At 38.1% G+C, this 14979-nt stretch overlaps 1 protein-coding gene across 1 annotated transcript; it reads left to right on the top strand.

The window, feature by feature from the left end:
• The first annotated feature begins 3176 nt into the window (after nucleotides 1-3176).
• Nucleotides 3177-4121, top strand: LOC122206369 (olfactory receptor-like protein DTMT). Its single transcript, XM_042915466.1, has one exon. The coding sequence runs from the start codon at nucleotides 3177-3179 to the stop codon at nucleotides 4119-4121; it is 945 nt and encodes a 314-aa protein (XP_042771400.1).
• The last annotated feature ends 10858 nt before the right edge of the window (nucleotides 4122-14979 follow it).

The following is a 14979-nucleotide window of genomic DNA, read 5'->3' on the forward strand; positions in this document are numbered from 1 at the left end:
GGGATCCAGAGCCCCTTAGTCCCAGGGATGTGTAGAACGGGAGATGTGAGAAGGGATGTTGCAGACACAAGTGACAACTACAGAGGCTGTCACTTTACATTTCTTTGTAAATAAAGGTAAACAGGAACTTAGGTTAGTCTCCTGGAGTGCTCAGACACACTAAGTAAGTTGGGCAGAGGGTGAATGAGCTGATCTCTTAGGATCCTTCCAACCTGAGGGTCTTGCTTTCCCAGGTTGTATGATGTTCTGTAGGATGGTGCTTCGGGTATGATAACCCTCCTTTTCTTTACCTCCCTGGCTCCCAAGACTTCCCCCACATTCTAGAACTATTTTGATTGATGTTCATAGTTACATTGAGTCTTTTTATTAATTATAGCATTCGTAAATATTACTACATACTGCATCTCACAAGATTGTATCATTTTAACGGATCTCTGAGGCAAGCATTTATTTTTTTTTAATTTTTTTTAACGTTTATTTATTTTTGAGACAGAGAGAGACACAACATGAACAGGGGAGGGGCAGAGAGAGAGGGAGACACAGAATCGGAAGCAGGCTCCAAGCTCTGAGCCATCAGCCCACAGCCTGACGCGGGGCTCAAACTCACGGACCGCGAGATCATGACCTGAGCTGAAGTCGGATGCTTAACCGACTGAGCCACCCAGGCGCCCCTGAGGCAAGCATTTAATACACAGGTTCTTAACCCTGGAATATATATTTGAATTACATTAGGAGCTTTAAAATACTTTGGATAGCCCTCTCCCCTCAGGAATCTGATTACATTTACTGGTACAGTAATCAGTATTTTAAAAATGTGTGTCCTTACTACTTAAAATGGTCCACAGACCAGCAGACTTGGCATCAGAAAATAAAAAATTTAGTGCCTAAAAAAATGTAGAATTTTAGGCACCACTGCAAATCTACAACATCAAAATTAGCATTTCACAGGACCCCTAGGCAGTTCATATGTAGATTTTTAGAAGCACTGCCTCTTGGGCCTCCCAGACTGAGAACCATTGATTGGCCATGTGAACAAGATGAGAGGCATCGTTAATGGAGCAGCTGAAGCTCCTACGCCTGATCCGTGGCAGTGTCTGCTAGCTCTCTGGTCTGTGCTTCCTAATGAGACGTTCGCACAAGGGATGGTGCCCGCTCATTTTCCAGAGGAGAAAAATTCTGATAAATGAGGTGTATGAAACTTCACTTGATGTCATTATCTGCTGCAACACCAGCACATATGTCCACGTATAAAAAATTTTAATGTGGCTCAAACAGCATCAGCAGGGTGAAAATTCTAGCCATTGGACTCAGTTATGCTTCTTTAGGGAGGGAACTTTTAATATTCCTTAATGCTCCTACTGAGCTTTCTTAGCTTTGAGGGACTCTGTGAGGTGTGGGTGTCTGGAGAAGCACTGGAATGAGGTCTCAAGGGTAGAAATTACCTTTATTTTTTCCTTTCCTCCACAAATTACTAAACCTGTCTATACATGAGATTTTTTTTTATGGCAATACCACTGAATCCTATGGATACAACACAAGGAAAAAGTGATGGTGTGGATGTGTATACTGGGTTGTCTGTTTCAGTTAAAGAGCAGTGTGCTTGAAGTAGTCCAAATTTTCCATGAGTTAGAGATTATGTCAGGGAATTCTATAATAAAATGTCAAAAACTAGTAAGTTCTTGTTCTGAGAGTATTTAGTAGGAGTAGATATTCTAATAGGAGTTTGCTGTCTGTAAAGTTGAAGGAATGCATGTCTCAGCCTGAAGAACAGCCAATAAATATTTACGAAACACTGGCTACATCCAGGCACCATGCCAGGTGCTGGCACTTCTGTAGTCATGAAGGCAGACACGGCCTTTCCTGCATGAAGTTTACAGTCCATTAGGGAGGACAGTTATACACAATACCTTGGGCAGTATTAGGGAAAAGCCCAGGATCCCATGGAAACATAGCAGCAGGTTCACACTTGGTCTGGAGGGGACAGGAGAGGTGTAGCTGAAAGTGATGTTTAATATGCCTGAAGGGTAAGTAGGGCAAACCCAGGTGAAGAGGGAGCAGGGGGAGGAAGATGCTAGGCATGGGGGCCAGCAAGTGGAAAAGTCTGGAGGCAAGAAATTGTGACTTTCAAGTCCAGCATTTCTGGAGAGGTGAGTGTATGTCACTATGGGGCCAGGTGAAGCTGTGGAGGTAGGCCAGGGTCAGGTCAGGAAGCAATTTTGTGCCCTTGAAAGGAATTTTGCCTTTATCTTAAGAGCAGTGAGAATCTATGAAGACTTTAGGGAGAATGATGATCAGATTTTCATCTTAGAATACTGCAGTGTGAACGAAGGATATTAAAGGAGAGTATTCAAGCATGGACACAAGGAGATGAGTGAAGAGGCTGTTTCAATAGTGCAGACAAGACATGATGTCAGCCCAGCCAGGATAGTGATGGTTGAGATAAGGAGTGGATAAATGAGAAAGAGATTTATCGTGTCAGAATATATAGGACTTCATAGACTGGATGTTGATAATGACAGAAAGGAGGGAGTAAAAGAAAACTCTCAGGTGTATGACTTGAACCTGGATTTCTTTTACTGAGATATGAGAGACTTGGAGGCACAGATTAGGAGAGGAGCAGGGTGAGATCATGAGCTTTATTTGCGGTCTGTGGAGCTGAAAATGCTTGTGATATTCTATGATGAGATAATCACTACACAGTTGGGAATACAGTTCTGACAGTGATAGAGGTCTATCCATGAGGTTTAGATGGTAATTTATGCCATGGGAGTAAGCAACTCTTTTAGGGCTGTCTATGTAGCATTATAAGAGAATAGGATTTAGGAAAAAAAGCCCAAGAAAACACCAATATATAAAATTCTGTTATGGAAGACACCAATCACAGTTATTGAGAAAGAAGAGCTAAGAAACAGGATGATTGCACAGAAGGGATCAGAATGTTTCAGAAGGTATGGAAGAGTCAATATTATTAAATGCTAATTAACTAGAAAAAAAATTGAGCCAGAAAATGATTAGGTTAAGTGAACTGTTATATTTGTGGTTATAGAGTGTTGTGGATAACAAGGATGAAATCAATCTGTTGCAGAACAGCTTACAGACCATGTATCTTAGAAATATTTTCATTTTTATTCAGTTTTTTAATGGACACCATTATTTCCTCCTAAAGGACACAGACCATGACAAGAAGAAATCAAACTATTGTCTCAGACTTCCTCCTTCTGGGCCTGCCAATTGAGCCAGAGCAACAAAATCCGTTTTATGTCCTGTTCCTGGCCATGTATCTTATCACCATACTGGGGAATCTCCTGATAATTTTCCTGATTTGCCTGGACTCCCACCTGCACACACCCATGTATTTGTTTCTCAGCAATTTGTCTTTCTCTGATATCTGCTTCTCTTCTGTGACCATTCCGAAATTGTTGCAAACCATGCAGAGCCAAGACTCATCCATCCCTTTTGCTGGCTGCCTGACCCAAATGTACTTCTTTCTGTTTTTTGCAGACCTGGAGAGTTTCCTCCTAGTGGCCATGGCCTATGACCGCTATGTGGCCATCTGCTTCCCCCTCCACTACACCATTATCATGAGCTCCAAGCTCTGTCTCTCCCTGGTTGTGCTGTCCTGGGTGCTGACCATGTTCCATGCTATGTTACACACTCTCCTCATGGCCAGATTGTGTTTCTGTGCCGACAACATAATCCCCCACTTTTTCTGTGACATGTCTGCTCTGCTGAAGCTGGCCTGCTCTGACACTCGAGTCAATGAGTTGGTGATATTTATCATGGGAGGGCTCATTCTCGTCATCCCATTCCTACTCATTGTCATGTCTTATGCACGGATTGTGATCTCCATCCTCAGGGTCCCTTCTGCCAGGGGCATCCGCAAGGCCTTCTCCACCTGTGGCTCCCACCTCTCTGTGCTGTCTCTTTTCTATGGGACAGTTATCGGTCTCTACTTGTGCCCTTCAGCTAATAATTCTGCTGTTAAGGAGACCGTCATGGCCGTGATGTACACTGTGGTCACCCCCATGCTGAATCCCTTCATCTACAGCCTGAGGAACAGAGACATGATGGGAGCTCTGGGAAGACTCCTTTTCAAAAAGAAAATTTCCTTCTCTGTATAATGGTAAAGCTGAGGATTTTTACATAATTTTATCAAGTAGATACACTGATGTTGACCCAGGCTTCTTTTTTTTCTCTCACCATGAATTTTTCTATTAAAAAGACCTACTAAATAATTGTTCAGTACATAATACAAATGAAGTGGGGTTATGTGGTTGCACTCAGAAAGGGGATCCCAATGACCTGCTAGCAGGTTCTTTCTATTTGCTCTTCCCAGGTGACCCTGAAGAAACATTATTTTTAAACTTTTAATTGAGCTTTCTGTTTCCAGTTGTGAAACAACTAATATGTTATTAGTTTTTATTATATTATATATAATTATATATTATATATATTTTTATTATTTTATTTTATTTTTATTATAATATATTATATATATTAAATTAGTTTATATTATATGTTTTGTTTGTTTTTTAACTAAAACTCTGCTTTAAGTAATGCCCTGCTCTCCCAGGTCAATATTGACTAAAACTCAAGCCTCTCACTCCTCTGCTTACTTTCACTAAACTGGACTTTCATTGTTGAACGCAGATTTTTACGTACCTCTTCCTGAACAAGGGTTCGCGTTATTTTGTCTCCTCTTCTCCTCTGATTTATTTTCATGTCTACATTGTCTTTTTGACCTGATCTGAACCTAAAATGAACTTTCTATCTCATTTGCTACAATAGTTTGTTTTTGCCTGGGAGCTAACCCATACCTGGAACTCTATAAGTTACTCACACAGGTATGGGAAAGCCAGAGCCTGGTTAAAGCCTTACTGTTTAAGGCTGTCTTCCTCCTACTTAGTATTTTGAATTTTTTCAACAAATAGTACATCCATGAACTTATGCTACTCTTATGATTACTCCACAAAGGAATCTTATTACCATCTTAAAGATTGAAAATGTGGAATTTGATAACTTGCCAAAGTCCCAGAATTGGTCAATATTGAGCCTAAGATCTCAGACTATCTAATTTTAGAATTTCTTCTCATTTCCCCCACCTCAGAAATAAGGGAAAAGCCATTGATTTTTCAGTCAGCCCCATGTATAGCATTGTCTAGAATTCTAACTTTGGACTGTTCATTTCCTGTTATCTCTGATAGCATCTAAATCCATTATTTTAATCCTCTCAAAAATACTGCCTACCTCCACATATCTATCTGAAGTCTAAATCTTTTACAAGTTCTCAATTTTTGTTTTCATCTTCACAGTAGACCTCTCCCCTTGATGCTCTATGAGCACTTCAATCTTAACCTACAAAAAATTGAATTTTTATATTTCCCCCCAAACTTCCACTTTGCTTAAACTCCATTTGTTTTTAGCTTTACAGAAGTATAATTGATAAAAATTGCACACATTTAATGTAGACATCTTGATGAATTTAGACTTATGCATACACCCATGATACTATCACCACAACCAAGATATTAAATATATCTATAATATCCAAGAATTTCCATGTGTTCTTTTGTGTTTTTTTCTTTTTTGATAAGAATACTTTACATGGAATCTATCCTCTTCACATATTTTGGAGTGCACAATGCCATATTATTAACTGTAGGTATTATATTGTACAGCAGATCTTTAGAACTTAGTCATCTTATGTAACAGAAAGGTATACCCATTGAAAAACCAATTCTGCATTTCTTCGTCCCTCTGCCCCCAACAAACACTATTCAATTCTCCTTGTATGTGGTTATGACCATTTTAGACACCTCTTATCCAGAATAAAATCATGCAGTATTTGTCCTTCAGTTTGTGGTTGTTTCACTTAGCATAACATCCTCTAGTTTCATCCACGTTGTCATGAATTTTAAGACTTCTTTCTCTTTTTTTAAAAAAGATGAATGGTAAGCCACTGTATGTATGTACTACATTTTCTTTATCCATTTATCTGTTGATGGGCATTTGGGTTGTTTACATATCTTGGCTTTTATAAATAATGCTGCAATGAACACAGAAGTGCAAATGCCTTTTTGAGATCCTGGTATCATTTCCTTTGGATATATACCCACATTGGGACTGCTGGATCACATGGTAGTTCTATTTTTGGTTATTTTGAGGAGACTCCTTACAATTTCCCATTGTGGCTGTACATTCCCACCAACTATACGTAAGAGTTCTCTTTTTCGGGGATACCTGGTTGGCACAGTCTTTGAAGCATCTGACTTCGGCTCAGGTCATGATCTCACGGTTCTTGGGTTGTAGCCCCGCGTCGGGCTCTGTGCTGATGCTGCTCTGTGCTGAAGCTGTGAAGCTTCGAGCCTGGAGCCTGCTTTGGATTCTATGTCTCCCTTTCTCTCTGCCCTTCCTCCACTCGAGTTCTGTCTTTCTCTCCAAAAAATAAATAAACATTAAAAATTAAAAAAAAAAAAGGGTTCTCCTTTTTGACCACTTGTTATCTTAAAAAAGTAATATCCATCCTAACAGATATGAGGTGATATCTCATTGTGGTTTTTGATCTGCATTTCCCTGGTGTATTAGTGATATTGAGCAACTTTTTCATATACCTAATGGCCGTTTGTACATCTTCTTTGGAGAAATGTCTATTCAAGTCTTTTACTCATTTGTTAATGAGGTTATTTATTTTTATTTTGCTGTTGAGTTGTAGGAGAATCTTACATAGTTTGTATATTAACCCTTAATTAGATATTTGCAAATATTTTCTCCCATCCAATAGGATGCATTTTCATATTGTTTCCTTTGCTGTGCAGAAGCTTTTAAGTTTGATGTCTCATCAGAAGGTATCAAGTACTTAGAATAAACTTAACCAAGAGGTGGAACACTTGTATATTAAGACTATAAAACACTGATAAAAAAATTTAAAGCAGATACATTAATGGAAAGACAGCCCTTGTTCATGGATTGGAAGAATTAATATTGTTAAGATGTCCATATTTCCCAATATACAGATTCACTGCCATCCTTATTTTTTTCCTCTTTTTTAATTAATTATTTTAGGGGCCCCTGGGTGGCTCAGTTGGTTAAGCCTCCAGTTTTAACTCAGGTCATAATCTCACAGTTCATGGGTTAGAGCCCTGCGTCGGGCTCTGGGCTGACAGCTCAGAGCCTGGAGCCTGCTTCAGATTCTGTGTCTCCTGCTCTCTTTGCCCCTCCCCCACTCATACTCTGTCTCTGTCTTTCTATCTCCCCCAAATGAATAAACATTAAAAAATATTTTTTTTTAATTTAAATTCAAGCTAATTAACATACAGTGTAGTCTTGGCTTCAGGAGTAGAACCATGTGATTCATCTCTTACGTATGACACCCAGTGCCTCACAGTAATCCTTATTAAAATCCCAATCGCGTGTTTTATAGAAAAAATCCTACAATTCATATGGAACTATATCAGACTCTGCAAAACCAAAGAAATCTTGAGCAAAAAGAACAAAGCTAGAGGCATCATAGTTCCTAATTTCAAAATATATTACAAAGCCACAGAAATCAAAACAGTAAGGTAGTGGTGTAAAGATAGACATACAGTCCAATGGAACAGAGTAGAGGACCCAGATATAAATTCATGTAATATACAATCAACTGATTTTCAAATAGGGCGCCATGAACATGCAATGGGGCAATGATAGTCTCTTCAACAAGTGGTGTTGTGAAAACTGGATATCCACATGAAAAAAGAATTCAGTTGGATATCTTATCTTACACCATACACCAAAATCAACTCAAAATAGAGTAAGGGGTTAAATAGAAGACCTAAAACTGTAAAACTTTTTGAAGAAAATATATAGGGAAAATTTCTTGACATTGATCTTGGCAGTGATTTCTTAGATTTGACACCAAAAGCCTAGGTAGCAAAACTAAACATAGACAAGTGGGACTGCATCAAATGATATTTCATTTCTTTTTTTTTTTAATTTTTTAAATGTTTTTTTTATTTATTTTTGAGACAGAGAGAGACAGAGCATGAACGGGGGAGGGTCAGAGAGAGAGGGAGACACAGAATCCGAAGCAGGCTCCAGGCTCTGAGCTGTCAGCACAGAGCCCAACGCGGGGCTCGAACTCACGGACCGTGAGATCATGACCTGAGCTGAAGTCGGACGCTCAACCGACTGAGCCACCCAGGCGCCCCTGATATTTCATTTCTTGATTCATATTATCTTCCATACAGTTACCCAAAGAACTGTTTGTGTGTCTATGTATTTATGAAAATGGGTTATTATTCAGTTTTTCTTTTTCCATTTACTATTATGCTTGCTGATTTATTTTAATATTCTCCATGTGTTACCTAAGGTACAGTAGTTGGTGTAACAAATAAACCCTGAAATTTCAGTGGTGTGATACAGTGAATGTTTTTTCTTGCTCATGTAAAATTGAGTTGGCATTGACACATGGAGAGCCCTATGTTTCATGTCATCAGGTTGATGGAGGCTCCATAGTCACCTCAGGTGTTGACATTCAGCCCCGAGGAAGACAGTGGGTAGAGGACAACAGTGAAGAGTTCAATGAACTGGAACCAGAAATGGCATACATCACTTTGACCTACATTTTGTTCTCCAGGACTCAGCCACATAGCTCAACTTAGATAAAAGGTGGATAAGGGGATGTGGTGAGAAATTGCTTCCTCCTAGACTGCCATGTAGATAGATAGTTAGATAGATAGATATTATTTTGAAATAATTACAGAGTCACAAGAAATTTAAAAAAATAGTACAGAAAGATAATTTGTACCTCATCTAGGTTCCTTCAGTGGTACCATTGTATATAAGTAGAACACGTTAACAAAACTAGGAAATTGACTAGCACATCACAATGAACTGGACCACAAACTTGGATTCTACCAGTTTTGCTGCACTCATTCTTTTATGAAGATTATGATGATGATGATGATGATGTCTTTGTGTGTAGTTTATGATAATTTATTACATATATGGATTCATATAACCATCAAAATCAAACTCCAGAACTGTTGTCTCACCACAGAGGATGTCTGCTGTGTTACATCTTCATACTTCAAACTGTAGTATATTTTGAGAGTAAAAGGGGTCTGGGACTATAATGGGACTGTACAGGAAACACAGGTATATATGATAATCTTAATTTTAGTTTATATAAATGGGATCATAGATGTTCAAAAAGCAACAGAGGGCAGAGAGAGAGAGAGAAAAAGGGAAAATAAATGAATGATGAGTACCTCACATGCCATGTAAGAGTCTAGTGTGTAGAGATACATATCTTTTCCCTTTGTGTAAATACAGGTATGCATTTCATTGGTGCTGTACTAAAGAAGTATTAGCTGTTTAAAAAATGAAAGGAAAAACTGGCTACATTTGACCTACTGATAGACAATATTACTATAAAATGGGGTCCCTTGCTGGGGGATTTTCTTTTTTAATTTCAATATAGTTAACATACAGTATTATATTAGTTTCAGGTGTACAATATAGTGATTCAACAATTCTTTACATTACACAGTGCTATCCTGATCCCCCTCACCTGCCTCCCCACTGGTAACCATCACTTTGTTCTCTGTAGTTGAGTCTATTTCTTGGTTTCTCTCTTGCTTTCTTCTCTGCTTTGTTTCTTAAATTCCACATATGAGTGAAATCATATGGCTTTGTCTTTCTCTGACTGACTTATTTCGCTCACCATAATACTCTCTAGCTCCATCCATGTTGTTCAAATGGCAAGATTTCATGACTTTTTTGTATGGCTGAATAATATTCCAGTGTGTGTGTGTGTGTGTGTGTGTGTGTATTTCTTTATCCATTCATCAGTCTATGGACACATGGACTGCTTCCATAATTTGGCTATTGTAGATAATGCTGCTATAACCACTAGGGTGCATGAATCCCTTTGAATTAATGTTTTGTATTTTGGGGGTAAATACCTAGTAGTGCAATTACTGGATCATAGGATAGTTCTATTTTTAACTTGTTGAGGAACCTCCATACTGTTCTCCAGAGTGGCTGCACCAGTTTGCATTCCCACCAGTAGTGCAAGAAGGTTCCCCTTTCTTCACATTTGCCAACTCTTGTTGTTTCCTGTATTGTAGATTTTAACCATTTGACAGGTGTGAGGTGATGTCTCCTTGTGGTTTTGATTTGTGTTTTCCTGATGTTGAGTGTTTTTTTATGTCTCTGTTGGCTATCTGTATGTCTTCTTTGGAGAAATGTCTGTTCATGTCTTCTGCTCATTTTTTAATTGGATTATTTGTTTTTTGAGTGTTGAGTTGTATCAGTTCTTTATATATTTTGGATATTAACCCTTTATCAGATATGTCGTTTGGAAATATCTTCTCCCATTCTGTAGGTTGCCTTTTAATTCTGTTGATTTTTTTCCTTTTCTTTGCAGAAGTTTTCATTTTGAGGTAGTCCCAATGGTTTGCTTTTAATTTTATTTCCTTTGCCTCCAGAGACATATCTAAAAAAATGTTGCTGTGGCCAAAGTCAGAGACATTATTGCCTGTGCTCTCTTCTAGGATTTTTGTGGCTTCAGGCCTCACCTTTAGGTCTTTAATCCATTTTGAATTTATTTTTGTGTATGGTGTTAGAAAATGGTCCAGTTTCATTCTTTTGCATGGTGCTGTCCAGTTTTTCCTATAACATTTGTTGAAGAGACTGTATTTTTCTATTGTACATTCAATTTCTCCTTTGTTGAAGACTAATTGACCATATAATTGTGGGTTTATGTCTTGGTTTTCTATTCTGTTCTCTTAGTCTATGTGTCTATGTTTATGCCAGTACCATACTGTTTTTATTAATATAGTTTTGTAATATACTTGAGGTCTGGAATTGTGATGCCTCCAGCTTTTCTTTGGAAATAACTTTTTTTTTTAATTTAAAGTTTGGCTGGTTAACATACAGTACAATATTGGTTTCAGGAGTAGAATTCAGTGATTCATCACTTACACACAACACTCAGTGCTCATCACAACAAGTGCCCTGCTTCATACCCATCACCCATCTAGCCCACCTCCCACACACCTCCCTTCATCAACCCTCAGTTTGTTCTGTGTCATCAAGAGTCTCTTGTGGTTTGTTTCCTCTCTTCTCCCCACCCCCCCCCCCACCCCTGGCCCCACTGCTTCCCATACATCAGCCTGTTTTGTTTCTTAAATTCCATGTATGAATGAAATCGTATGGTATTTGTCTTTCCCTGATTGACTTATTTCACTTAGCATAATACATTCAAACTCCATCCATGTCATCGCAAATGGCAAGATTTCATTCTTTTTGGTGTCTGAGTAATATTCCATTGTATATCTACACCACATCTTCTTTATCCATTCATCAGTTGTTGAACATTTGGGCTCTCCCTATAGTTTGGCTATTGTTGATAATACTGCTATAAACATCAGGATGCATGTGTTGCTTCAAATCAGCACTTTTGTGTTCTTTGGGTAAATATCTAGTAGTGCAGTTGCTGGATTGTAGAGTAATTCTATTTTTGGTTTTTTGAAGACCTCCCTACTGCTTTCCAGAGTGGCTGCACCAGTTTGCATTCCCACCAAAAGTGCACAAGTGCTCCTTTTTCTCCACATCCTCACCAAAACCTGTTGTTTTTTGTGTTAACTAATTTTAGCCATTCTGACATGTGCGAGGTGGTATCTCATCATGGTTTTGATTTGTATTTCCCTGATGATGAGTTTTGTTGAGCATCTTTTCATGCATCTGTTAGCCATCTGGATGTCTTCTTTAGACACTTTTTTTGGAGGGTGTTGAGTTTGATAAGTTCTTTATAGATTTTGGATACTAATCCTTTATCAGATATGTTGTTTGCAAATATTGTCTCCTATTCCACAGGCTGCCTTTTAGTTTTGTTGATTGTTTCCTTTGCTGTGCAGAAGCTTTTTATCTTGATGAAGTCCGATTAGTTCATGTTTGCTTTTATTTCTCTTGCCTTTGGCGGTATCTTGTAAGATGTTGCTCTGGCCCAGGTCAAAGATGTTCTGCTTGTGTTCCCTTCCAGGACTTTTAATGGTTTTCTGTCTCACATTTAGGTCTTTCATCCATTTTGAATGAATTTTTGTGTAATGTGTAAGAAAGTAATCCAGTTTCATTCTTCTGCATGTCGCCAGTTTTCCCAACACCATTTGCTGAAGGGACCTTTTCCCATTATATATTCTTTCCTGCTTTGTGGAAGATTAGTTGGCATGTAGTTGTGGGTCTGTTTCTGGATTTTCTACTCTGCTCCATTGATCTGTGTGTCTCTTTTTGTGCCAGCACCAGACTGTCTTGATGACTACAGGTGTAGTATAGCTTGAAACTTGAAATCGTGATGCCTCCAGTTTTGTTTTTCTTTTTCAGGATTTTACTTTGACTAACAAGATCTTTTGTGCTTCCATACAGATTTTAAGATTGTTTGTTCTAGATCTGTGAAAAATACTGATTGTATTTGATAGGTATTGCATTAAATGTGTAGATTGCTTTGGGTAGTATAGACATTTTAACAATGTTTGTTCTTCCAACCCATGAGAATTGAATGCTTTTTCATTTCTTTGTGTCCTCTTCAATTTCTTTCCTAAGTGTTCTCTAGTTTTCAGACTACAGGTCTTTTCTTCTTTAGTTAGTTTTATTCCTAGATATCGTATTGGTTTTGGTGCAATTGCAAATGGGATTGATTCCTTGATTTCTTTTCCTGCTGCTTTGTTACTGGTGTATAGAAATGCAACAGATTTCTGCATGCTAATTTTATATCCTGCGACTTTGCTGAATTCATGTACAAGTTCTAGCAATTTTTTGGTGGAGTCTTTTGGGTTTTCTACATAGAGTATCATGTTATTTGCAAACAGTGAATGTTTGACTTCTTCCTTGCTGATTTGTCTGCAATTTATTTCTTTTTGTTGTCTGATTGCTGAGGCTAAGACTTTTAGTACTATGTTAAATAGTAATGGTGAGAGTGGACAGCCTTGTCTTGTTCCTGATGGTAGGGGAAATGCTCTCAGTTTTCCTCCGTTGAGGAATGATATTAGCTGTGGTTCTTTTGTATATGGCCTTTTTGATGTTGAGGTATGTTGCATCTGTCCCTTCTTTCTTGAGGGTTTTTATCAAGAAGGAATGCTATATTTTGTCAAATTCTTTTTCCGTATCTTTGACAAGATCATATGGTTCTTATCCTTCTTTTATTAATGTGGTGTATCATATTGATTAATTTGCAAATATTGAATCATACTTGCAGCACAGGAATAAATCTTATTTGATCATGGTGAACAATTCTTTTTTAATTTTTAATTTTTTTAATGTTTATTTATTTTTGAGAGAGAGAGAGAGCAATCAGGGGAGCCACAGAGAGAGAGGGAGACACAGAATCTGAAGCAGGCTCCAGGCTCTGAGCTTCATGGTGAACAATTTTTTTGATGTCCTGTTAAATTATATTTGCTGGTATTTTGTTGAGGATTTTTGCATCCATGTTCATCAGTGATATTAGCCTGTAATTCTCATTTTTAATGGGGTCTTTGTCTGGCTTTAGAATTAAGGTAATGCTGGCTTCATAGAATGCGTTGGGAAATCTTCCTTCCATCTCTGTTTTTTGGAAGAGTTTGAGAATAGGTAGTATCTCTTCATGAAATGTCTAGTAGAATTCCCTTGAGAAACCATCTGGCCCAGGATTCTTGTTTGGTGGGAGATTTTTTTATTACTGATTCAATTTCTTTTCTGGATATGGATCTTTGAATTTTTCTATTTCTTCCTCTTTCAGTTTTGGTAGTTTGTGAGTTTCTAGGAATGTTTCCATTTCTTCCAGATTTCCAATTTGTTGGCATATAATTTTTCATAGTATTCTCTTATAATTGTTTTATTTCTGTGGTGCTGGTTGTGATCTCTCCTTTTTCATTCATGGTTTTATCTATTTGGGTCCTTTCTCATTTCTTTTTGATATCTGTGGCTAGGTGTTTATCAATTTTGCTTATTCTTTCAAAGAACCAGCTCTTAGTTTTGTTGATCTGTTCCACTGTTTTTTGTTTGTCTGTGTGTATATTGTTTATTTCTGCTCCAATGTTTATGATTTCCCTTCTTCTACTGGGTTTAGGTTTTGTTTGCTGTTCCTTTTCAAGCTCCTTTTGGTGTAAAGTTAGGCTGTGTATTTGGGACATTTCTTGCTTCTTGAGATAGGCCTGAATTGTAATATACTTTCCTCATAGGACTGTCTGTTGCATCCCAAAGGGTTTGGACTCTCATGTTTTCATTGTCATTGGCCTCCATGTATTTAAAAATTTTTTTTAACGTTTATTCATTTTTTGAGAGATGGAGGGAGACAGAGCGTGAGTGGGGGAGGGGCAGAGAGAGAGAGGGAGGCACAGAATCCGAAGCAAGCTCCAGGCTCTGAGCTGTCAGCACAGAGCCCGATGCGGGGCTTGAACTCACGAACTGTGAGATCATGACCTGAGCTGAAGTCGGACGCCTAACTGACTGAGTCACCCAGGTGCCCCTGGCCTCCGTGTATTTAAAAAAAAATTCTTCTTTAATTTCCTGGTTCACCCATTATTCTTTAGTATGATATTCCTTAACCCCCATGTATTGGAGGGCTTTCATTGTTTCTTGTGGTTGACTTCAAGTTTCACAGCATGATCCAAAAATATGCACTGTATGATCTCAACTTTTTGTACTTGTTGAGGGCTGATTTGTGAACAGTATGTGATCTATTCTGGAGAATGTTTCATGTGCACTTGAGAAGAATGTGTATTCTACTGCTTTCGGATGAAATGTTCTGAATATATGTTAAGTCCTTCCAGTCCAGTGTGTCATTCAAAGCCATTGTTTCCTTGTTGATTTTCTGCTTTGACAATCTGTCCATTGTTGGAAGTGGGATATTAAAGTCCCCTACTATTATGGTATTATTATCAGTGAGTTTATTTATGTTTATGAATAATTGATTTATATATTTGGGTGCTTCCAAGCTGGGGCATAAATATATTTAATTGTTAG

The sequence above is a fragment of the Panthera leo genome, chromosome E1, assembly GCF_018350215.1.
Source record: "Panthera leo isolate Ple1 chromosome E1, P.leo_Ple1_pat1.1, whole genome shotgun sequence".
In the NCBI taxonomy this organism is placed as follows: Eukaryota; Metazoa; Chordata; class Mammalia; order Carnivora; family Felidae; genus Panthera; species Panthera leo.

Coding starts and splice junctions, on each gene's coding strand:
- LOC122206369 (XM_042915466.1), top strand. CDS start 3,177: ATGACAAGAAGAAATCAAACTATTGTCTCAGACTTCCTCCTTCTGGGC.